This window comes from Tauraco erythrolophus, chromosome Z (assembly GCF_009769465.1).
Source record: "Tauraco erythrolophus isolate bTauEry1 chromosome Z, bTauEry1.pri, whole genome shotgun sequence".
NCBI classification, from domain to species: Eukaryota; Metazoa; Chordata; class Aves; order Musophagiformes; family Musophagidae; genus Tauraco; species Tauraco erythrolophus.
In genome coordinates, this window is record NC_141496.1 from 44,554,502 (window position 1) to 44,577,995 (window position 23,494).

Here is a 23,494-nt window from a genome sequence, read left to right on the forward strand (position 1 = left end):
CAGTGTAGTCGCGAAAAGTGAAATATTAACTATCACTAGAAAATTCATAAGAAGGAAAAGATCAAGCAATTTAATATTAAATTATTGGCATAAAAATTATAACAATTAAAAAAACGTTTTTCCCCCTATAATAAATAAAGGACAATGAATTTGAAAACAAAAAAGGAAGTGCCCAAAACTTCAAGAGGTCCCTAAAGAAAGCTTGTAGAATGCAGTCCTTGGGATTTGTTGGTACCTTTGTTTTTTACTAATATTTTTCAGTGATTGTTTTTTCATGTGATTTTTTAATTTTATTTCTACAATCAAACAGTAGGTCAGATTGGAGTTTTGAGCACATCTCTCGTGGTTATTTGAAATAAAATACATCAAACACCAAGAAACAGCCCATGAGTCTGAAAAGACAAACTTATTTCCCCTTTGTATAGCAAGTGCTTTTCCTGGATTTCAGTTTAGACTTCTCTTTTTGTAAAACCAGCAAGTATGATTATTTTTTATTTTTTTTAATATTAGTAAAGGCACCTTTAAATAGTTCTTTAAAATCTGAGAGTTAAGTCTTTATCACTAAGTTAAGAATTTCTCCTGGCTAGGTGTAATTAATATCTTCTTTTTCAGGCAAATCAGTAAGTTTGTCTTTTGTCTTCCTTCCTGTGGTAATCTAGGAGTTTATTTTTTATAGTCATGATGAAACTGGCCATTGAAGGTACCTCAAATTTGGTAAGATGTGTGACGTAACATCAGGGTACTGTAGGTGGAGCTGATCTCCTTTTTGTTATTTAAATATAAGTATATGCGTGTAACAAGACTTTGAAGAGTGTGGCTTTCCTTGAATATTAATAAAAGAATTGTCTTGAGATGAAAAGTCAGTTAGTTTAATGGGAAAATGGGATGTACACAAAGAGGTATAGTTAAACCATTGAATGTGCATGTTGTGTCATGCTAACATGAAAGTGTTTTAGGTGTTTACTTACCTTAGAAAATGGTACGAACAAATCGTTTTGACAACTCGCCATATTTGTGAATAGAGCAGCTGTTGCAATGCATTTTGAACACCATGTAGACTCTTGCTTTAACAGGAAGCTTTTGTACTGTATGTTGCAACCTTTTCTATGGTTTTGTGTTTCCCTGGTCCTTGTACACTTTTTAAAATTTTGCTTCCTAAAGGCAGTTTCTGCTCAGTTGCCTCCCTCTGGCTGTTGCACACTGCAAATAGTATAGAACCAGCTTGCCACCTGTGATCAGGTTGTAAAATCAGGAAAATCTTGAAGAAAAAAAGGACATTTTTAGTATACTAACAGCTAGACTGAGGAAGAAATCATAGAATTAGCATGCCATACTGAGTGAAAGGCAAAGAGAAGTAATTTTATTTGGAAGCAGCTCTGGAGTAGCTACAGCACTCTTGAGTCACTGTGGGGATGTCACAGAGGACATGAGAGCGTGTTGGATTGTCACAGGAGAAGAGAGTGAGTTGATAACGATGATGGAAATACTCATGCAAGTGCAGAGTCATAATTTCTGCTGCTTGACTAACCCTTCCCTTTTCTTCCTCTCCCTAGATGTGGATTGTGGGGTTCCACCTTCTGTTTTAAATGCATATCCGGCATCTGGAAATGGGTACACATACGGAAGTTACGTTACTTACAGTTGTGATCATGGTTACTTTATTGCAAGCGGTAATCAGACTGCAGTCTGCAATGCCAAAGGACAATGGGATGGTACTGATTTGGTGTGTAAAGGTAAATCAAAACTACCTTCAGATTTATTAAGCATAGATACTGTTTCAGCCACCATAATAAACAGCAGTCATGAAATAGAGGCATCCTCTTCAGGCTTCAGAGTTTATACAGTCTTCTGGCATATGAACTTCTGTCACAAACCAAAAGCCATATATTAAAAAGTTTTTTATCTGTGTTGCTAATGAAGTTGCATTCTAAGGACAAAATCCCATTGCATGTCAGGCACTGGGAATTCCATCAGGTGAAAATTCAGCCTAAATTGCTGCTATTTTTCTAGCTCAATATCTACTCTGTGGTTGAAGCCACTACTCAGAAATTGAACCACTATCAGCAGTTGTTGTCCCCTCAAAATTCCCATAGTTGGACCATTTCCACTTACAAACTATGGATTGCTCAGGCATGCTATTGTTATTTGACAACACAGCAGGGCATAGGCAATCCAGGAGGTTCCTGGAATGCATGGATGATAACTTCCTTCTCCAAGTGGTAGAGGAACCAACGAGGAGAGGTTCTTTGCTGGACCTTGTTCTCACCAACAATGAAGGGCTGGTGGAGAACGTGACGCTCAAGGACAGCCTTGGCTGCAGTCATCATGAAATGGTGGAGTTTGAGATTCTTAGGGAAGCAAGGAGGGTGCACAGCAGGCTCGCTACCCTGGATTTCAGGAGAGCAGACTTTGCCTCTTCAGGGATCTCCTCGCTAGAGTACAATGGGATGAAGCCCTGAAGGGAAGAGGGGCCCAAGACAGCTGGTAAATATTCAAGGATCACCTCCTCCAAGCTCAGGAGCGGTGCATCCCAACAAAGAGAAAGTCAGGTAGGAACACCAGGAGGCCTGCATGGATGAACAAGGAGCTCTTGGACCAACTCGGGCACAAAGAGAAGGCCTATAGGGAGTGGAAGCAAGGACAGGTAACCTGGGAAGAATACAGGGCAATTGTCCGAGCAACCAGAGATCAGGTTAGGAAAGCTAAAGCCCTGATAGAGTTAAATCTGGCCAGGGACATCAAGGGCAACAAGAAAAACTTCTATAGATATGTCAGTGATAAAAAGAAATCTAGGGAAAATGTAGGCCCTCTCCAGAAGGAAACGGGGTCCTGGGTACCTGGGATATGGAGAAGGCTGAGGTTCTCAATGATTTCTTTGCCTCAGTCTTCACTGGCAAGAGCTCCAGCTGCACAGCCCAAGTCACAGAAGGCAAAGGCAGGGACTGGGAGAATGACAAACCGCCCACTGTAGGAGATTCATAGATTCATAGATTTCTAGGTTGGAAAAGACCTCAGAGATCATCGAGTCCAACCGTCCCTAATCCTCATTAAACCATATCGCTAAGTAGCTCATCCACCCTATTCTTAAACACATCCAGGGATGGGGACTCAACCACTTCCCCGGGCAGCCTATTCCAGTGGCTGACAACCCTTTCAGAGAAGAAATACTTCCTAACATCCAACCTGAATCTCCCCTGACTAAGCTTATACCCATTTCCCCTTGTCCTATCACCCATCTCTAATGTAAAGAGCCCTTCCCCTACCTCCCCACCATCCCTTCTCAAGTATTTGTAGGCTGTAATCAGGTCCCCCCTCAGCCTCCTCCAGGCTAAACAGCCCCAACTCCCTCAGCCGCTCCTCATAAGTTTTATTTTCCAGCCCCTTGACCAGTTTAGTCGCCCTTCTCTGGACTCGCTCCAGGAGCTCAATATCTCTCTTAAAGCGAGGGGCCCAAAACTGGACACAATATTCCAGGTGCAGCCTCACCAGTGCCGAGTACAGGGGCAGGATCACTTCCCTATTCCTGCTGGTTACACTATTCTTGATACACGCCAGTATCCCATTGGCCTTTTTGGCCACCTGGGCACACTGCTGGCTCATATCAAGCTGGTAGTCAACCAACACTTCCAGGTCCTTCTCCGCCAGGCAGCTTTCCAGCCACTCTTCTCCGAGCCTATAGCGATGCTTGGGGTTTTTATACCCCAAGTGAAGGACTCTGCACTTGGCCTTATTAAAGCTCATGCCATTGGCCTCAGCCCAACGATCCAGTCTGTTCAAATCCCTCTGAAGGGCCTCCCTACCCTTGAGCAGATCGACACAGCCTCCCAGCTTGGTGTCGTCCGCAAATTTACTGAGGGTACATTCAATTCCCTCATCCAGGTCATTGATAAAGATGTTAAACAGAACTGGACCCAGCACTGAGCCCTGGGGAACCCCACTGGTGACCGGCCTCCAGCCGGATTTAGCCCCATTTACCACCACTCTTTGGGCCCGGCCATCCAGCCAGTTTTTAACCCAAAGGAGTTAGCAGTTAGCAGGCCAGCAGTTAGCAGTTTCTCAACCAGAACACTATGAGAAACTGTATCAAAGGCTTTACTGAGGTCAACCAGGCGGGTCACCCTGTCATAGAAGGTAATCAGGTTTGATTGGCAAGACCTGCCTTTCATAAACCCATGTTGACTGGGCCTGATCACCCGGTTAACCTGTATGTGCTCATTAATAGCACTCAAGATCACCTGTTCCATGACTTTGCCCGTCACCGAGGTCAAACTGGCAGGCCTGTAGTTCCCTGGATCCTCCTTCCGCCCTTTTTTGTAAATGGGGGTAACATCCGCCAGCCTCCAGTCCAGCGGAACTTCACCAGTGAGCCATGATCAGGTTCGAGACCATCTAAAGAACCTGAAGGTGGACAAGTCCATGGGACGTGATGAGGTTCATCCGCAGGTCCTGAGGGAACAGGCAGATGAAGTTGCTAAGCCACTATCCATCTTATTTCAGAAGTCGTGGCAATCTGGTGAACTTCCCAATGACTGGAAAAGAGCAAACATAGCCCCCATCTTTAAAAAGGGGGCTCAACATGAGCCGGCAATGTGCGCTGGCAGCCCAGAAAGCCAGCCATGTCCTGGGCTGCATCAAAAGGAGCGTGACCAGCAGGTCGAGGGAGGTAATTCTGCCCCTCTGCTCTTGTGAGACCCCACCTGGAATACTGTGTTCAGCTCTGGAGTCCCCAACACAAGAAGGACATGGAGTTGCTGGAGCAGGTCCAGAGGAGGGCCACGAAGATGATGCGAGGGCTGGAGCACCTCTGCTATGAAGACAGGCTGAGAGAGTTGGGGCTGTTCAGCCTGGAGAAGAGAAGGCTCCGGAGTGATCTTACAGCATCTTTCCAGTACTTAAAGGGGGCCTACAGGAAAGCTGGAGAGGGACTTTTTACAAGGACGTGTAGTGACAGAACAAGGGGCAATGGATTTAAACTGAAAGAGGGCAGATTTAGATTAGATATAAGAAAGAAATTCTTTACATTGAGGGTGGTGAGGTACTGAAACAGGTTGCCCAGTGAACTTGTGGATGCCCCATCCCTGGAAGTGTTCAAGGCCAGGTTGGATGAGGCTTTGGGCAACCTGCTATAGTGGAGGATTTCCCTGCCCATGGCAGGGTGGTTGGAACTAGATGATCTTTGAGGTCCCTTCCAACCCGAACCATTCTATGATTCTATGATTCTAATGTTCAATCTTTGTTCTTTTTTGTTCCCTAATTTTGTCCTGAAGCCTCTGAAAACAACTGAGCAAATGAATTAATTTCTAAGTGCATTACCCCAGCTTTCTAATTATCTCTAAAGTGATCTGAATAATCCATCAGAGCAGGTCAAGAGAGGTGATTCTCCCCCTCTACTCTGCTCTTGTGAGACCCCACCTTGAATACTGTGTCCAGTTCTGGTGTCCCCACCGTAAGAGAGACACAGATCTGTTGGAGCGTGTTCAGAGGAGGGCCACAAAGATGATCCAGGGGCTGGAGCACCTCTGCTACAAGGACAGATTGCGGGAGCTGGGATTGTTCAGCCTTGGAAAGAGAAGACTTCGGGGGGACCTAATAGCTGCCTTCCAATACCTGAAGGGAACGTACAGGAAGGCTGGGGAGGGACTTTTTTGCAAGAGTGTCCACTGATAGGACAAGGGGAAATGGGTTTAAGTTGAAGGAGAACAGATTTAGATTAGATCTTAGGAAGAAATTCTTCAGTACGAGGGCAGTAAGACTTTGGAATAAATTGCCCAGAGAAGTTGTGGATGCCCCCTCCCTGGAGGTGTTCAAGGCCAGGTTGGACGGAGCCTTGAGTATCCTGGTCTAGTTGAGAGGCATCCCTGCCCATGACAGGGAGGTTGGATTAGATGATCTCTGAGGTCCCTTCCAGCCTATGCCATTCTATGATTCTATGATTTTCCCCCAGAAGTGATCTTTCTGCTTGTCTGTAGCAGCTTCTCTTTTTTTTCAAAGCTTGAATTACATCCTTTGGCAAAAGAATGTAACCTTCTTGATGCTCTTTTTCCATCTCTCCGTGGACCATGTGTTGTTTTCCAGATCTGTTGTTACTAATGATAGGTAAAATAAAGGAATAAATAGCATGTAGGGGATAAGAGAATGTTGTGGGAAGATAGATCCACTTGTAAAAATTTGCTTAGAGATCCTTGTTCTCCATTTCTAAACAGGACACTGTTTTATTTTATGGTTCATCTGGAAAGATAAATGCCCCACCCTACTGAAAAGTCTCCAGTCACAAAATTCTGAGCTCTAAATGGCTGGCCTGACTTCTAGAAATCACTAGGAAGTGAAAAAAAAAGTGAAGTGTTACTTGCTGGGACAATTCTCTCTTCCTTAAACACTTTGATACACCTTGCCTGTTTTCATATTCAGGTTTTGTTACCCTGTTTTTTTCTGTTTCAGAAATAGACTGTGGCAAACCTCTGCGAATTCCACACGCGGAAATGATCTGGCACAACTCTACCACTCTATGGAGCAGAGTGTACTATCAGTGTAAAGAAGGATATTATTTTAATGGAGACAGGAATTTTTCAGAATGCACAATAGATCAGTCATGGGAGAATATTACATACATATGCAAAGGTAAATGTTATTATAGAAAGCTACTGTGGGATGTGCTATTTAAATAGTTTCTCATTCCTGTTTGGAAGGTGGGAACAGGAGGAAGGATGAAGGCAAGAAATCCCTTTCTAATTTACAACATAGAGAACATGGTGGTATGTTTGGAGAGGCAGGTGACAGGAGAGAATGTTAACCAGGCAACACATTCTAGTGGATGCCACAGATCTTTCTGTAGCTGTATTGCTTTTTATTTCAAACAGAAGGGGACTAATGCAACTGGAGTTTTGTTGCTGCACTGAGACGCTTCAGCTTTAAAAGACGGGAACATCAGCAGATGAGCTGAAGGCACTTAACGACATCTTGTTGTGTGTCTAATACTGTAAAGTGCATTGTGATGAAAGTAGGCATGATGGAATTCAGAACTCCTTTTTTTTTATTCTCTCATCATGCCCAAAGTAAAATTTCTCCATGGTTGCCTTTCCAGCCTAGGTCTAGTTGTCTGAATTTCAGTCCAGAAGGATTTTCTTATAAAAGAATGACTCCTGGGAAGGGAAATTTGTAATGAAGATGTTGTCATACTGTGGGCTTGGAGACTAGATGTACTGACATTTTAATAATATCAAAAGAATAACAGGTGTTTTGGACTATGGCTGTTGTGCTTCTTAGTGTTCTTCTGTGTCTTTATAAAGCGGTGTCACAAGATAGCTCTACTACTGTCCATCTCTTGTTCTTAAGAAGCAGTGCTGTCTTTTGCAGATGGTAATTACTGTAGCTTTGTAACATCCACATGTTTTAAAAAGGGCTGGAAGTGTGTCTTTGACTGCTACCATTTCACAGACTAAGCCTTTACACAAAGAGTTGCCACTTGATGCCTCTCTTGCCTCACTTGATGTCTTGAGCATTCGCTGTGAATATAAGACATGTGACATCAAATGAAATGAGCATGCACAAAAGCAGTTCTCTCACTTTTTATAGTGCCCTAAAAAAAATGGAACTGCGGTTGTTAGAAGTCGTAATTCATACTTTGTTTAGGCAATTTGCCTCCCTGTACTTTCTGAGTTGGTTTTGAAGCAAACGTTGTGTAGAGTGGCTAAGTTAATCAGGTGTGTCAGTCTTAGCAATGCTGAGAGTTCTGTCTTGAGCACTCTGAAGCTTTGCAGGGCCTGAACCTGCAGACTGCAGTCAGAGGATTACCATGGATTTCAGCAACAGCTTTGCCAGAGGCTTTGCCAGCTCTAGCTGTTGGATCAGAGGGCCAACAATGTCGGAGTTATGGTCAAGTAGAATGGAAAAAAACTTTTAAAAAATAGCCTAACTAGTCCAGGCTTTTAAGAAAAAATAAAATTCATGAATAGGAAATTAATGCTAAAGTCTTCAGCTTCTCAACTTCTACATTTTTCACACTTATAAAAGGTAACAAATGACTTTCAAATGAAATAAAATTTCTGTGTCAGTAATGATGCCTTTCAGATGTACGTGATCTTGAGGATGTGTGTAATTAATCAGTAATTCCCATTAAAATGAGAGAAAATCATTCCAAAATAACTTACAATACAAGTCAGAAAACCATTTGTCTTTTCCTATTTCCTGAAAAACCTCATTAGAAGTAAGGAAGTTGAGAATTTCCACTGAACGTGTTCTTTTTGGCAAATAATCACTTCTTCATTTCTTGGGCAGTTATTGCTGTGGAATGCCCTTTATTTGCATTGTCTATTGCATTGTCTGTTGGAGTATATAACAAAGCGTGTGTGTGTGTATAAGTACATTTAATAGTAGCTGGTTTAAACAGTAAAAAAACTGCTTAACAAAATTAATCTTACTGAGAGATGCTGATTGGGTTAAGCCATCAGGAGTGAAGTCTGGCAATAGTCAGCTGGATTAGTTTTCCTTTCCCAACCCTTGCTATATATACCTAATCTCAAGGGACTGAAATGTGGAGAACATACCAGCAATTACATGCCTGCTGTCCAGTATGCTTAGTGTGTGAGTCTGGACAGCTTGGATTCTGTGCAGCTTGTCCTGGAAGAACTTCTTTTTCCCCTGTGTAGTAAGAATGTGTGGTTTCGTTCATCTTCATTGCAGAAATGGTGTGCTGTTGTTCCAGGCACACATTGTGTTGAGCTCTGATGGGCTTTCATGGTAAGTCTGGGAAGTTTTTTTCAGAGAGAAAACAAGATCCCCTTGTGGGAATAATGTTTCAGTTTGTTTCAGGGAAGCTCTTTGGCTATAAAGCGCTATAGCATGCAGTGGTGAAATACAAGATAGTCGGAAACAAGAAGCTTGGTTTTCCTGTCATGAGTTTCAGAGAAGAAATCGTCAATCTGAGCTTTTTTGATAGTAGTACGTACCTTACTAAGAGAGGTTATTCTGGCTGTGGGCTTAAAATGGGACACAAGGTAATACACAAGCTTAAAGCTGCATTTTTTATTGACATGAAAGGTACAAAATGAAGCTTTCCCACTCATGTTTTTCTTCTTAAGTGGATTCCACAGATAGGTGGTGGTTTTTTTTTTTTTTGTTTATCAAGGCTGTAAGAAAGCCAGAAAAAAAGTGCTTTGTGCCTTGGCTGTCTGAGATGCTTGTTCCTAGATCTGCCCTTGCAAATGGCACAGTGTGCAATGTATATTGTGAGCTTTTAACAAGTCCATGAAGAGCATCATTTTGAAAAGGGCAGGGAGAGGAACTGGAGGCTGTCTGAAATGAAAATGTGTAAATGAGTTGGTTTTGTCTTTCATTGAGCTTGGATACAAATGTTTCATAGGAAAAGGTCAGGAAGGGCTAGCATAAATGCTGAAGTAAAATCTTTTCCCCTTATAATACATGTGGATTGTGTGTATGCATGCATGTACACACACACACAGCTTAACTTTTGAGAACTTATTTCGTGGGCATCTAGGGACAGTTGAGATGAATTGTGGTGAATAGGATGCTTACAGCGTTGCCTTGCTCTTAATACCACGTGCAGCTCTAAAACTTTTTTTGGTACTTTTTCCAGTCTTCTTCACAGTTATGGAGGGGTCAGTTCATGGACAGAAGGGGTAGTGTCTGATGCAGTTTTCTATGTTCATTGGACAATTGTTAGGGATATTTTGGAGAGAAGTAGTCCCTTTACTTACTGCAGCTCTCTTTGCCCTGTTTGCAGTGTCCTCCCTTCTACTATTCATCAAGCTTTTTCTGATTTCCCAGTCCCAAGTCCTAGAGATATCCTTATGATAGAGAGCTTTTTCACAGTATCTGATACATCCTTTCTATAACGATTGGCTCTAGTCGCAGCTATAAGCACATAGTCTGGGTTAGCTGCTGCTCATTATTCTGATCCTAGAAAACGCCTTCTCTGGAATACTTCTCTGTGTTTGTTTTTTTTTGAGATTATTGGTATTCAGTGTGTTTAGCATCTATTGGTGTGGGTAGCAAAAATATAATACCTTAAGAAAGGCAAATTCCAAATTCATTATTTTTTTATCCAAGGAAAAGAAAATACAAGTCTGCATTAAAGAATAATTTCTCACTATTTAAATAAGTTTCCAGTACCACTATTCATGATATTATTAAAAATGCATTTATTAAAGTGTTTTTTGATGTATTATATGAAATACTGCCCTTGCAAAAGGACCGACTGCTGCACACGGTTGGGAAAAGTCCATGGGTATGTAAAAAGGCTGAAAGAGGGAGTGAGTCTGACCTGCATGGAAGGCAGTGGGAAAGAGCTGTTGTAGTCAAAAGGGAAAACTGACCTCTGTATCCCTTCAATGCTGAGTCTGACAGCACAGCAATCTTACTGGTCGGTTGTGAGAGCCTTCCAAAGTAGTGTTAAGTGGTACAGGCTGTCAGCAGATTGTAGGCTTTACATGCAGAGGAAGAGATGATACAGTCCCAACATTTGCAAACCTGGAACTCAAATATGGAAAAAAATCTTTCTTCACACCAGTGAACATTCCATCTCATCCTGAGCTTAGAGCTTATGTGTCATAACCATTTGTGTGCATGCTCTTTTTTCGAGTTACCTCTTAGTAAATGCAATGTGAACTGTCCATCTTTCACTAAAGGTTCATTTTCTGTTTCAGAATGCTTCATTTTTCTGTGTTGTGACTCCCCATCCAGAAACAGAATTTAGCCACGTGTCTTGACCTCTGGAGATTTTCTTGAGATACTCCTGTGGAACTTGTTTATTCTAGTAGTGAGAAGTACCTTCAAAGCATTAAGAGAATAAAGCCTTAGCTGGTTTTGAGTGATTTCCCAGAAAATTAGTGTTGTACACCAGCACTGAAAACCCTAAAGGCTGAGGAGGATGGAGGATACTTGCTGAATACTTCTCTGAATGCTTCAGAGATTTGAAGGTTTAGAAGGAAGAGTGGTTTGATGAATCAGTCCAAAGGAGTAGCAGATGGTCCACGCTGTGCACTTTAACACGTTATAGAAGAGGAAAAGAATACTTCCATAATGAAAAAAAAATCTTGAAAAAATTCAAAAGTGAAATCAGAATCCAGTCTGGAATAAAACAGTGCAGGATCATCCATCATGTGTCATTTAACTGTAGGCCTATAGCAAAGATAATTTTCATGCAACTGAGAGGGTCTAGTTACCCTTTGTTTACTCCAGTGTTGTTTTCCCTTTGCTTTCACTGTCCCTTGTTCTGCTATGCTTTATCTCTATTCCCAATTACTGATTTCCCCTCTAGCTAGAATTCTCTGGGATGTCAGTTTTTACATCCTCACTTGTGCAATAAGAGAGGCTACAGAAAGGCAGCTGCAATCTTTCTGTGGTGGCAGCATCACACAACACAACAATTTCCACACAACAATGAAGGGGTTAATTGTTGCTCTCCTAATTTTTGTTCCCAGCCATGTGTAAATAATTCATATCAACAGTTATGAGGTTAATAGCAAAGGAGTCACATCTGTGAGCATTGATTCAAAAGCGATGGTTCTGTAGGAATAAGAACCTCATCAAACAATTAGAATAATTATAGTCATCAATGAAAAGGGTCTGATTGGCCCGAGTTCTTGTAGGCCTGATTTGATGTGTTAAATCCACACATCTGGTAATCTGGTAATTTCTTTAATAGCCTGGAAAAACACAGGTGGAGTCTGTGTTATGGAGGATGCTACTTCTTACATCAAAGTGATGCAACCCAGTGACAAAAAAAAAAGTAGCTTTTTGCAGAGCTATTTAGACGTTTGTTTGTTTGTTTATTTGAAACCAAATTAATAATTACCTAGTTTGTGATTGCAGATACCAGTCCCAGGAACCTCTTTCAGCTGGGGAGTAGATGATATGCGTTTCTAATCCCAGCTCATCTAATCCCACCTATTTGACACCCTTGAGTGATAAATCTTTCCTTTGTAAGTGTGCTCACAATTGCATGTCTTACATTTTTGTGAGTCTGGTTTGATACATGAATTTGTCCGCTCCTGAATGTCTCCTGTTAACATTTTTAGACCAAAGGAAGTAGGAAATCATTAGTTATCAGTCTCTTCCTTCCTGCATGGCTGTCTCTGCCTCTAGCTTTGCTGTTTCTTTGTGGATTTCCTCTGTGTGAAGTTCGGGGCTGAAGGATTGCTGAAATTTTGCAGTCCTAGTTAAACTGGAAGCAAGGATGTTTCTCAAAATGTGAAAAACTCATAAAAATTTAACTATGCTACCCTAAAGATATAAATACTGAAGATGTGTCTTTGTAAAATAAATTCCATATATACTTACAAAAGCTACTGTACAAGAGTTTGCTGTACTTTACAACAGGTGCCTTGAAACAGTCTGAGCAGAAGCTCTCTTTGAAATGTTTGCTGTCATTTCACGTCTGTGTCTGAACGTATGTGTGGTGCATGTTAGTAGCAGATGGCATTTGCAGTATCATTCACAGTTTTCGCAGAACTGAACAGGCAAAACATACAAAAAAAGCTATTTTTTTTTCCTTTCCCCTAAATTAGGGAAAGGAAAAAATTAGGCTGCCCAGGGAGGTGGTTGAGTCCCCATCCCTGGATGTGTTTAAGAATAGGGTGGATGATCTACTTGAGGATATGGTTTAATGGGGATTAGGAATGGTTGGACTCGATGATCTCTAAGGTCTTTTCCAACCTAGAAATCTATGAAATCTATGAAATTGCATGTGTGTGTGCACATCAGTGGGAAGAGCTCTGTAAGTGAACTTGCACGTGTTGATGGTCTTTTTAGATACTTGCAGAACATGAAATGTCAGATTGGAGCTGGTTCTGTATGCTTTTTGGTAAATACTGTTTTTTTCGTGCAAGTTCAAAAATAATTTGTGAGCAGTTGTGTGGTGCTTGTTTTCTGACTGGAGTTAACCCACAACACACTGATAAGATGTTATCTGGAGCTGAGGTCAGTGGTAGTCACGTGCTCTTTCAACCCGGGACTAGTGGACTGTGTATGTGGAAGAAGTCATGTGCTTTTAATGACTGTTTAGCCATAGAGTTGTCTGTGTGTTACGTTTTCTTTCTGAATCCGCAAATCATAACACTGAGTGCTGAGACTTGAACTCGGAGAGGCTGGTAAGTGAAGGATTAAGGTTGATCCTCACAGCACAAGGGCTAAGGCAGAAAAGTGTGACAGTACAGGAATTTATGCACTGGCTGTGTGTACTATGAAGATTTTCCCACACACTCAAGCACAGTAAGAGGCTCTGCTTCTAACAGAGCTTTTAAATGTGAGCAAAGAAGACTGAGACCTTCACTTCTTGTTTCCTTCTTAGAAGTAATTTCCTTGGTGTTGTTAACATGATTTCTCTGCCTCCAATGCTCATTGGCACTGTTGCTCGCTTTTTGGATTCTCCCATTCGTGTTCTGTTTACCAGCACCTGTCTTTCCTGGCTGCTATTTGCATCCTCTCCCAGATTTGCGTTTCACTATTTGACTCCTTCAGGCTCTTTTTACACCCTTCTGCTCTGGTCTTCAGGCATTTGCATGTCAGTCATTTCTAGGACCCCTTCGCTTGGGATGGGAGCGAGATTGTGAGGGTAATGTGATGGTCAGTGGAGCAGCAGTGACATCCAGTGGCCTCGGTTAATCAGAAATTGAAATGTCTAGTGATGAAGTACGGGGAAATTGAGGGTCTTCACTTCTCCCATCAAATTTTTGAGTCTGAGTGAAAGCTGTTGGATCAAAATCAGACATGTTGAAGACCTGAGTGCCACTGTATACTAGGATGTAACACGGAGGCCAGGCACGTATAGGCTCCCAATTTCACATTGAGAGCTCTCAGGCTCTGAAAGTCACTGGCTCTTGTTGGATTTCACAGGAGCACTGATCTGTCAGGTAACCTGTTTCCCTCTAGGTGCAAGAATAGTTTTTTCAGAGATACCTTTGTGCTGTTATTGGATACTGTGTTTATGCTACTGGGATTAATGTTAAACCAAGCACTTCCTGTACATTTGGTTATCCAAAGAATGTGTGATCAGTAAGAGTAAAGGAAGGAAAAGCAGTCTCCTCAGAAAGCCCAGGACTTTGTTGTGGTGTTTGCTTTGTGTGTGTGTGTTACAGCTTTTCATCCTGTTTGACTCCTACAGATTTGAGTGGAAACTTTTGAGGAAAAGTCTGCCAGCTATTCCATGTATATATATATGGTAATTGCATGGCGACCTTATTCTTCTGAAAGTTCGGAAAGCATGACAGAAAAATTGATGTAGTTACAGAAAAAAATGCTACTAGTTCTGCCTTCTTCTTTCCAAGGAGGCCACTGTATAAGATTTCTTTCCTTGACTGAATACTTGGCATAATCACTTTTTTGTTGTTTGCCCCTTTTATTTTGCTTTGGGTTGTTTTTGTGGTTTTTTTTTTTAATGAGTATTTTATAAACTCGTGAATCAAGTGCCTAGTTTTCTTGCTGAGCAGTCTCAGAGATTACTTTTTTTCTTTCTTTCTCATTATGCATTTTAATTCAGATCTCATGGATGTGCAAACATTTTCCCTCTGGATTTTAATAAAAATGTATCTGATTTAAAGAATACAACAACTGAACATACTCTTTTGCTCTGTATTGGTGCAGAAGTCTTAATACTGCAAAGTTTCTAGACATAACTGTGAAACAGATAACAATAATAATAAGCAACACTTAAATACAATTAATCATATAGCCATTTGTAAGGAGATTTGTTTTAGAGGATATACAGATTAATCTCTTTTTCTATTCTGTAGAAGAGGAAGCTTTCAACAGCTGTTCCATATTTAATGACAGTTTGGAATAGGGGAATTAAAATTAGTTTGGAGATAAACTGATCTAGTAATTGAGGCATCTATTTGTTGAATATATGAAGAGGGAGATGTCATTAGAAAACAGTTTTATAGCAGTTTTAATAATTAAAGGGAAAGGAAAAAGAAAAGAGAGTGCTGCAAAACACGTAAACACACTTTAGTTCTGAATAACTGCCTACACATAGGAATTTTAGAGACTATCGATTTATTTTAGTGACAACTTCATGTCCATGTGCTACAAGGGGGCCCTTGTGAACTGGTGATGAAGTTTATGTGTGGAGGAAGGGTGCCCTGAGCTACAGTTGGCTTTCACAGCAGAGCATTACAGCAACTATTGTGAGTATCTACCAAGGCTGTCCTATAAATCCCCTTCCTTTTTTCAGCAGCTAGTAAGGGCTTTTCAGCTTAGAATCTGTATGAGCTTGGATTTGTATGAGCTTGGTCATGTAGTGAATGTAATAAGAAAATATGGTAGTAGGGCAGAGAAATTACTGTTTGAAGGCTTATGAAGGAAGGAAGAGGAACAAATACATTCACTGTCAGTCTGAGTTGTGACCTGAGCTTTGTTCTTAGCTCTGGGTGGGTACTTGATTATCTTGTCATATGAAGGCAGCTGCTCTGTGTCTGATGACAGCAGTGAGAGAGCTACCTAAAAAAAGAACAAATGAGTTGATCTTCCTGGCTATGATTTTTCTCTGAGGCATAAACGAACTCTTAAAAGTGTGTAAATTAACACAGGTATGTCAAGAGATGTATCTCTGATTGCTACAACTGTACTTCCTACATGCTTAGTTCGGTGAGCTTCACTCTTTTGATCTAGGGTTTGTTCTGAAAAGTGTTTTAATTTAGTGTGTTATTTAATTTTATGTTTTATAAAACAAGGAAAAATGTCAACACCTTTTAAAAAGCAACCCAAGCAAATAATGAACCAAAACATTCATTCAGCTACCAAAAAAATCTTTTCCAATCTAACACAGAAGCTTACTTAAAATGCTTCTTTAATGCTTTAATATACTCTGGTTGTATTCAGAAGAGCTTTTTTTTCTGAGTTTGTTGGTTATTGGTAGCCTCTTTTTCTTACAGACAGCTCTTTAAATCTGCTTGAGTTTTTTACTTGCAGTTTAATGAGACTTCTAATCCATGAGATCTAACAGTCTACAAAGTCTTGAAGTTGATTTGTGAGTGGCTCATTCTTTGGAAGATGGACCATTGCATGTCATGAGGTCCAAATGCTGGCACTCAAGTTCAAGGAGAACATAGAATGGGTGGCAGAAGTAGTGGAATTGGGGCATTGTTTATTGCATTTCCTTTTTGGTGGTGTAATACTGTCATAAGCATGCTTTAATGAAAGACTTCGACCAGGAATACAGGAATCCTATGCATGGTGCAAGTTTAAGGTGTGATGACTAGGAGGAACGTCCAAAGCAGAGCAAAATGTCTTTTCTCGTTGGCTGTTTTGCCTGGATTGGTCACCTGGTATGAAAGATTCTAGTCTTTAGTACAGTATTTACTGAAGTTCCTTGTGTAAGGAACAATGCTGCTGTATATGTATGCTTTTATATTAGGAACATATCAGTGGTCTGATGGAGTTAATGAGCTTGCTTCTTTGCTGTCAGGAATCTGTAATGTGATTTTAATGTCCCCTTTGACATCTGTAAAGTCATTAGAATTAAAATCGTTCTATATTAAAATGCCAACTTAGCAATGTATTTTGCTTGCATTAGTCATGGTAGTTTACATAATTCTGGCTGCATGTTTAAGGATTTCACAGTCACTAGCTCAGAACATTCTTTTTCAGTTAGTCTTGTATTTTAATTTTAGGAGCCGACACAGTTAAGGGAAAACTTACTACCTAACCTCCGCCTACCTTGTTTTATTTTTCCTACTTGAAAAAAACCCAGAGAAAAAAAGAAGAAATAAACAATTGCTCCAAACATACTAAGCTTGACATGAGAAATAATAACTTTTTTCAATCTGTGTTCATGTTTTTGCTCACAGAGGAAGAATTATTTAGTAATTTGTCCATATTCAATGAAACATGTGTGAAGTGGCAAAGGAAGACAGGAAGACTGGGAGTGCAGGAAACGTACACAGTAAGTGGGGCAGTATTTGAGATTTGGAGTAGCTTTATCCTGGTTAATTCTGGTGAGTCAAGAGTGGAGATTTGTTTTGTGGGTTTTGTTTGTATGGTAATTTGTCTTGCTTTTCCCAGTGAACTGCCTAGAAAAGTAAAGATAACTGTGTTAGGAAAGAAACAAATTCCTGTCCTAAATTTAGGTGAAAAACTCAGAAGCTGTTGGGGTCCCGTTCCAGTAAATCACTTCACCATCTGCTTGAAACTATAAGAAGAGTTTCAGCACAAGATTATATTTTAGTGAAATTCCGTTGTAGAGCTCAAGGTCACAGTGACATAAGAAGCACTGCAAAACTTGGGCTCTGTCCCTGTCTGTGATGCAAATGTTTCAAGTCAACAGTGTGACACATGCAAACACTGGATGTAACTTGTTTTAGAAATGCAACGTATATTGAATGGTTGTGCCTTGCTCAAGAGATTCAGCCATCTTATATTTGAACATTTTAGAACTGTTTTTCATGGAAATTGAAAACAACCTTGGTAACTATTTTTTTTTTTTTTTACCATCTGTAAGCGTAAGAATGAAAGTTAAGATATAAGTTCTCAGAAACAAATAGTTCAGTCACTGTTACCAAAAGCCAAAATGACATTATAAGAATTCCAAGGTTTTGAGAATGACAACATCCCAAGAAAGATTTGGTTTTTGAGCATGTGCAAATAGGGAAAAAAAAGAAAAAGAGATTATTTAGGATCTTCAGGGACGCTAGGTTAATGGGGAAAATATATTTCAAGGTTGGTTGATATTTTTGGAAAACAACCTGTCTTTCTCCTACTGTGTTGTAAACCAATGTATTTTTAGTTCGAGTGTTTTTTACTGAGCACTGCTGAGATGGAAAAAACAAGTTCCAAATTACTGTAACAGTTCAAACCCAGTGCTTTTTATGTAGCCAGCAGTAACTGGCAAGCTGTGGATCTCTGTTGTCTTGTGCCCTGTGCAGATGTTTTTGCTGGAGTTCAGCTATCTGCAAGATACTTCAAAATAGTCAGAACTGAGGATGATGTAGGCGTAGGATCCTTGCAGTAAAGTTCGGAACACAGTCTGGACTGCCTTGAGCTCAGCTAGATAAGTGTTTGTCTGTCCTTTCATCTCATGCAAACAACAGGTGTCTTTCTCACGGCACTGGGACGATCTTAGGGAGGCTTGTCTTTTACTGTTGTTTGGCATTCAGTAATACTCCTTCAGTAGGGCAAGGGGGAAAAGCTAGAAAAAAGATAAGAAAGTAGCAAGCAGACGTAGTTTCCATCTATGTGCTGTAAACACAAAAGTATTCACTTAACACCTTCGCATTGTGTTGGAGGTGTTTGTAGGGTCCACGTTATAGATTCCTTCTGTTTGTTGTAGAAATATATCAAAAAATATTCATAACTTTAACAGCCAGAAGAAATTAAAGATCTAATTTATTAAGCCATCTTGTTGCACCAGAACAGTTAGTCACAAGCCTATTTTTTGATTGAGCTGATATTCTAAAACAGATGTAATCCTAGGTTCTCAAGGCTAAATTGAATTAGTATTGTGAATTTTGGAGAGCCATAACCAATTGCATTATGGTTGTTGTTAATCCTCCAATAGTTTCACATACTAGGCCGAAGATGGGATGAGAAGACATTCTCAGAAGATGCAGTGTTTAACATCACTACAAGTGAAGATAATCCAAAGGTGTGTTTAGATCTCAGCTCTGGCAGTAACTACGTGGTGAATATTACTACCATCTCTTCCACAAACAGCACTGTCTCAGTTACAGTGGCAGTTCAAACAAAGGGTAGGTTGTATTTTGTATTCTCTGTGCTTGTAGAAGAAGGTACTGTGCTGCACGGTTCACTGTTTTGAGTCTAGTAGACAGGATAACAGGCTGACTCCTAGACTATATCATTCTTTATGCTGGCTACACACATGTAACCACCATCAGCATCCTCTTTTTCTGCAAGACATTTTTATTTTCTGCTCACTGTGGCCATTGATTCTATGAGCAAACAAAGCAGTGGCAGTAAGTGCTTTTCAAAAAGATCTGGCAAACTCGTTTCTTCAGGATTTGTCTTCTGGCTGAGGCAGGATTGGTGCAGTGTCATTCCTAGCTGCATGCCAGAATTTCAGTCCGTAGTGCAGTGCTTGCTTGCTTTGAAAACTGATTCTTTGCCTGCAAGAGAATTCCCTGTTGCTGAGCTGTGTGATACTAATCTTAAGTGATCTGCGCATTATAGATAATGTTCCTATGATTAGCAGTGATGAGCAGTGTTCTGGCAGTTTTTCAGTAACTGTAGAGAAGGCGTGTTCTAACAGCAGGTTTCTGTAGTGTTTTGGTCATAGAAACTTCGAGCTTGCCTTCTGACATACTAACTCTGATGAGACAGACCTTGAGAAATAATTGCCTTAGGAATCCACAAAAATGCTTTTTCTCACGTGCCTTTTCCTAAAGGGCATCAACTGTGACAAATTGTTCTATAACTTTATTTCCATCAGGAGGTCTGAACCCCTGAATCTTTCTGTCATTATAACCTCTCTAGTCTGGACAAATAAATTCTACCTTTATTTCCTGAATAGCGTGCTTGGGTTTTTCTGAAAGCTGTTTTCTCCAGAAAATGTTCATGCTTTATTTACTGTGTTTGTTCATTCAAAAACAAATAAGATTCTTCCTCCTGCTCAGAATAAAATTAAAATAAAAAACCTTTTTTTAATTTTCAGCTACTCATATTCAATTAAGTTGAAGAAGGTGAAGTTTTTGTAATAAGTTCCTTTTTTTTATTGTCTCTACAGTAAAGGAAGCTTTCAATAATGTATTAATTTTTAATGATACCTGCTTGAAGTGGCGGAGAAATGTCAGGGGAACTGATGTGGAAGACAGATACTCAGTAAGTGACAACCTGTATTGTGAATCTGGAAAACAATTTGTATCAGTCACCTACGTGAAAAAAATCTGTAATTTTTCACTCACTGCTAGCAGTGTTCCTCATTCTAATAATGTCTCTCATAAAAACCCAGGAGTAAGCTTGCGTAGCAACCTTCAAAAAAGAAAGAAACCACCATGCTCTTCTGTAGCATCCTGTTGCTTTCTTATTTTTTCCCCTAGTCTACTCTATTTTGCCTTCCCTATCTCTGCTTTCAACTTTGTCATGTTCAGGCCTCGGACAGCTCTGTTCCAATTCCATGGAGTCAGTCCACTCTGCCTTGTGATATGTCTTCAATCTTCCCTCGTCCTAGCAGGGCATTTCTGCATGAACTGTCTCTGCCAAGACTCTTAACCACCTGCTGTTTTCTCAAATCTCCGTGTGCTAAGAGGTGCTAAGAGATTATCTAAAGGCATAGGATCTATTTAAAGTAAAATTAGCTCATGATTAAAATGCAGCAAGCGTTTTAGTTTTCCTTAACAGAGGAATGATCAGGCAAGGCCTTAAGTTAATAACTTCGTGATCATTTGAGACATCAACAACAAGACAAACATACAAAAAATCCAACGGAAACAAAAAAAAACCCATGGGTCTGTAAATTTGCCTAGAAACATAGCTGTAGGCAGATCCTGGAGGGTACCTGGCATTTTGACATAGGTTGAAATTACTTGATGTTGACTTGATCCTCAGGGTCAAACCAGAGAGATGTGCATGTGATCTTATTTTTATAACTCATAAGTTTGCACCATGAGGGTATGCTGCAATGAAGGTGCACTATTACTGGAAGCTGATATATTAGCAGGAAGTCAAGACTTGGGGAAACTACAGTACTAATGAAAAAGAGAATAAACTAGAAGAAGCGGTGAAAGAACTAGAACAATGTCAGAGCTGATGAAGAGGGACTACAATTTCTGTCAAATTTTGGCAGCATTTGAATTTGAATAACTGTCAGTGACAACATTTTTGGCACTCTGTATGCAGTGATGTGTTTTTCTGCTATTTCTTCTGATTTAGAGCATGACATGACTGAATGCAAGTGATGTATTGAAATATTGCAATTTTCATACCGTGATTGTTTGGTTACAGTTTCATGTGCAAGGCCAGCGTTGGTATCAGAAGGAGTTCTTTCATGAAATGACCTTCAACCTTACCACACACAAGCAGGCTCCAGAAGTTTGTTTTGATTTGCAGCCAGGCACCAATTACTCTGTTAATATTTCCATGGTAGCTTTGAATTTTTCACTGCTTGTTTCCATGACAACAAAAATCACAGGTAGGTCTTACCGTTTATTTTATGCAGTTACAAAAGCACCTATTGGGTGCAAGAGGCTCAAGTGAAACATCATACTTGATCTCAGTGTTGTATGGTGGGTTGTCAAAGTGCTCTTCCTGTGCTCAAAATTGTTCATTGTTGTTTCTTTTCACAGATTTCATAGGGCTAACAGCCCATCAGCAGAAGGGGGAGAGAAATGCTGTGCAGTGTCTTGAAGTGTCATTTTGGCACAGCAGGGAAAAAAAAACCACTTTGGTGGGTTGGGCATAAAATTGGTATCTAGGGAGGAGCTGAGTTAAATTCCCTGCCCTGTTAGAGGCTAAGTCACTTTTTCAGTACAAGTTCTCTCCACTGTGGAGTGGAGATAATAGCACAACTGCAAATTGTATGGTTAATTGTGACAAAAGATATCACTAAAGTCTGCAGGGATTCAAAGTACAGAGAGTTCTGCAAGTACCTCAGACAGATACCTTCCTCTCTGCTTGGTAGAGCACAAAACATAAAAAGCATTTCTAGGGAGAGTCTCGGCTTCACTGTTTAGCAAGATACTTGTATGGCAATAAAATGATACGATAGAAAAAAATCTGTCATTTTTTAGGTAATTTTCTGTTAAGAATAGTTTTGCATCATCCACGTACTGTGATATTAGGTGATTCCTGTTACACTGTGAAGTGCAGTGTTTGGTGCTGGTATCGTTTGTCCCGTTGGGGCCACAAGTTGGAAGAGGTGAGAAACATGAGCTCTCTGAGTGTCGAACTCTGTTGAGCCACCAGGTGGGACCAGTTCTCTTCTGACGGAATGCTGAGGAAGAAGTGGGTAATTGTGGTGATTTTGCAATTGATAGTGTTACAATATTTTTAATGGTAAATCTAAAGTTTTTAAGCTTCATGAAAGGCACAACATCCCTTGTTTCCTAAAGCTACTGCTTAGGGTAACATCCCTTGTTTCCTAAAGCTACTGCTTAGGGTATACAATGACCCGGATTTTTTTTTTTTTAATTACATTACAGTAATTAATTTTCAGAAGTTTCCTAGGGGTCTCTCAGAATTAGTGTCCATGAGTTCCTGAGTACATGTAGCTTTGTCAAACTGATAACTGTCTCAGAAGTTGGTTGACTGAAGTAATTTTTGAACACACACTTAAAGGTGTAGCTCTTTACTCTCTTATCCTGCGACATTTCCTAAACTCTGCGGGATTGCATCAGGTCACTTACTCAACAGAGCTCTGGAGAACACTTTGCAACAGGTGCTGTGTGAAGTGGTATTTGTGCCTTGGCATCTGGCACGTTTCCCTCTCCACTGAGCTAGTGATTAACAAATGCACATGCATAGCCCCTGGAAAGGTCTTCGCGTATAAGTTAGGTCATTTCTATTTTGAAAGAAGATCCTGCTACGCAAACCATTTTATGTCTGGTGGTTAGTTTTTTCAGTCAGCAATAAAAGGTGGGGGTTGCTCTGTCATTAGGAATCTTCATTCATCCAAAACTTGCCATGCACTGTATTGTGCGTTTTTAAATGGAAGCCAGAAAAAAAAAAAAAAAGTAGTGTACTGGAGGTGGTCTCATTTATTGTCTAAAGTTTCATATGGCATCGTTTGACAAATGCACAGTCAGTTGGTCTGTTTCCCTAGCTGGGGGCAAATCCAAATGTTGTATCTCACTTCCACACACCTCCTGCATTTTGAGAGTTTGGGAAATCTTAGCTGTGGAGTTTCAGCTACTGTGAAGAGACAAGTCCCAGACGATTGGATGAACACTGACTAGCAGACTTAATTTCCTGACAAGGATAGTCATCTGTGTAAATTCTTAAGGACTGTTACAGAATACAATAAGCATGTAAATGCTAGCAATGAGTTTGGGTCTTTCTTCAAAATGGAAGATTCGTAAATTGTTAAGCTTGTTAAGAAAGCTACTTCTATATCCTGAATATCAATATCTATACTTATATCTGTATAATTCTTGAATGAGGATATATTATATCCATAGTATTTCTAAAGAAATAAAATAAGAACTTGGGACTTAAAAGCCTGCTTTTCTCCCCGGGCAAGTAGTATCCTTTAAGAATAGTTCTGTGCTGAGCACAAAGTTGGTTTCGCCCATCATCTTGTGGATGGTAAATATAGTCTAGCAAATGCTTCATGGATCATTGAAATTCTGCTCCTTTCATACTTCTAGTAACAGGCATCTTGCACAGTCTTTTATATCTTCTTAGCGTATTTTAGACAAGCTCTCAGCACCTGTCTACTTGAGATAGGAAATTGAGTCAATTACAAAAAATGTTTAGGTAGTGATTATACTGTAATTGTAAAAAGATGGTAGCAAGATTGTCTTTTAAGCAAGAAGGAAGTTTGTGTCTGTTTACAAGGAAGGAGAGTATCTTGTGGGGGTATGTTCTCATTCAT

The 23,494-nt window shown here is 40.2% G+C and overlaps 1 protein-coding gene across 1 annotated transcript in view; it reads left to right on the forward strand.

Annotated features, from left to right (window-relative positions):
* SUSD1 (sushi domain containing 1) overlaps positions 1-23,494 on the forward strand; it is a 44,025-nt gene that overhangs the window by 5,976 nt on the left and 14,555 nt on the right. The window contains exons 6-11 of the mRNA XM_086629351.1: positions 1,554-1,733; positions 6,439-6,618; positions 16,803-16,897; positions 18,509-18,698; positions 19,691-19,785; positions 20,908-21,094. Of these exons, the coding sequence (XP_086485477.1) occupies positions 1,554-1,733; positions 6,439-6,618; positions 16,803-16,897; positions 18,509-18,698; positions 19,691-19,785; positions 20,908-21,094 (927 nt within the window). The remainder of the gene's footprint in view (positions 1-1,553; positions 1,734-6,438; positions 6,619-16,802; positions 16,898-18,508; positions 18,699-19,690; positions 19,786-20,907; positions 21,095-23,494) is intronic.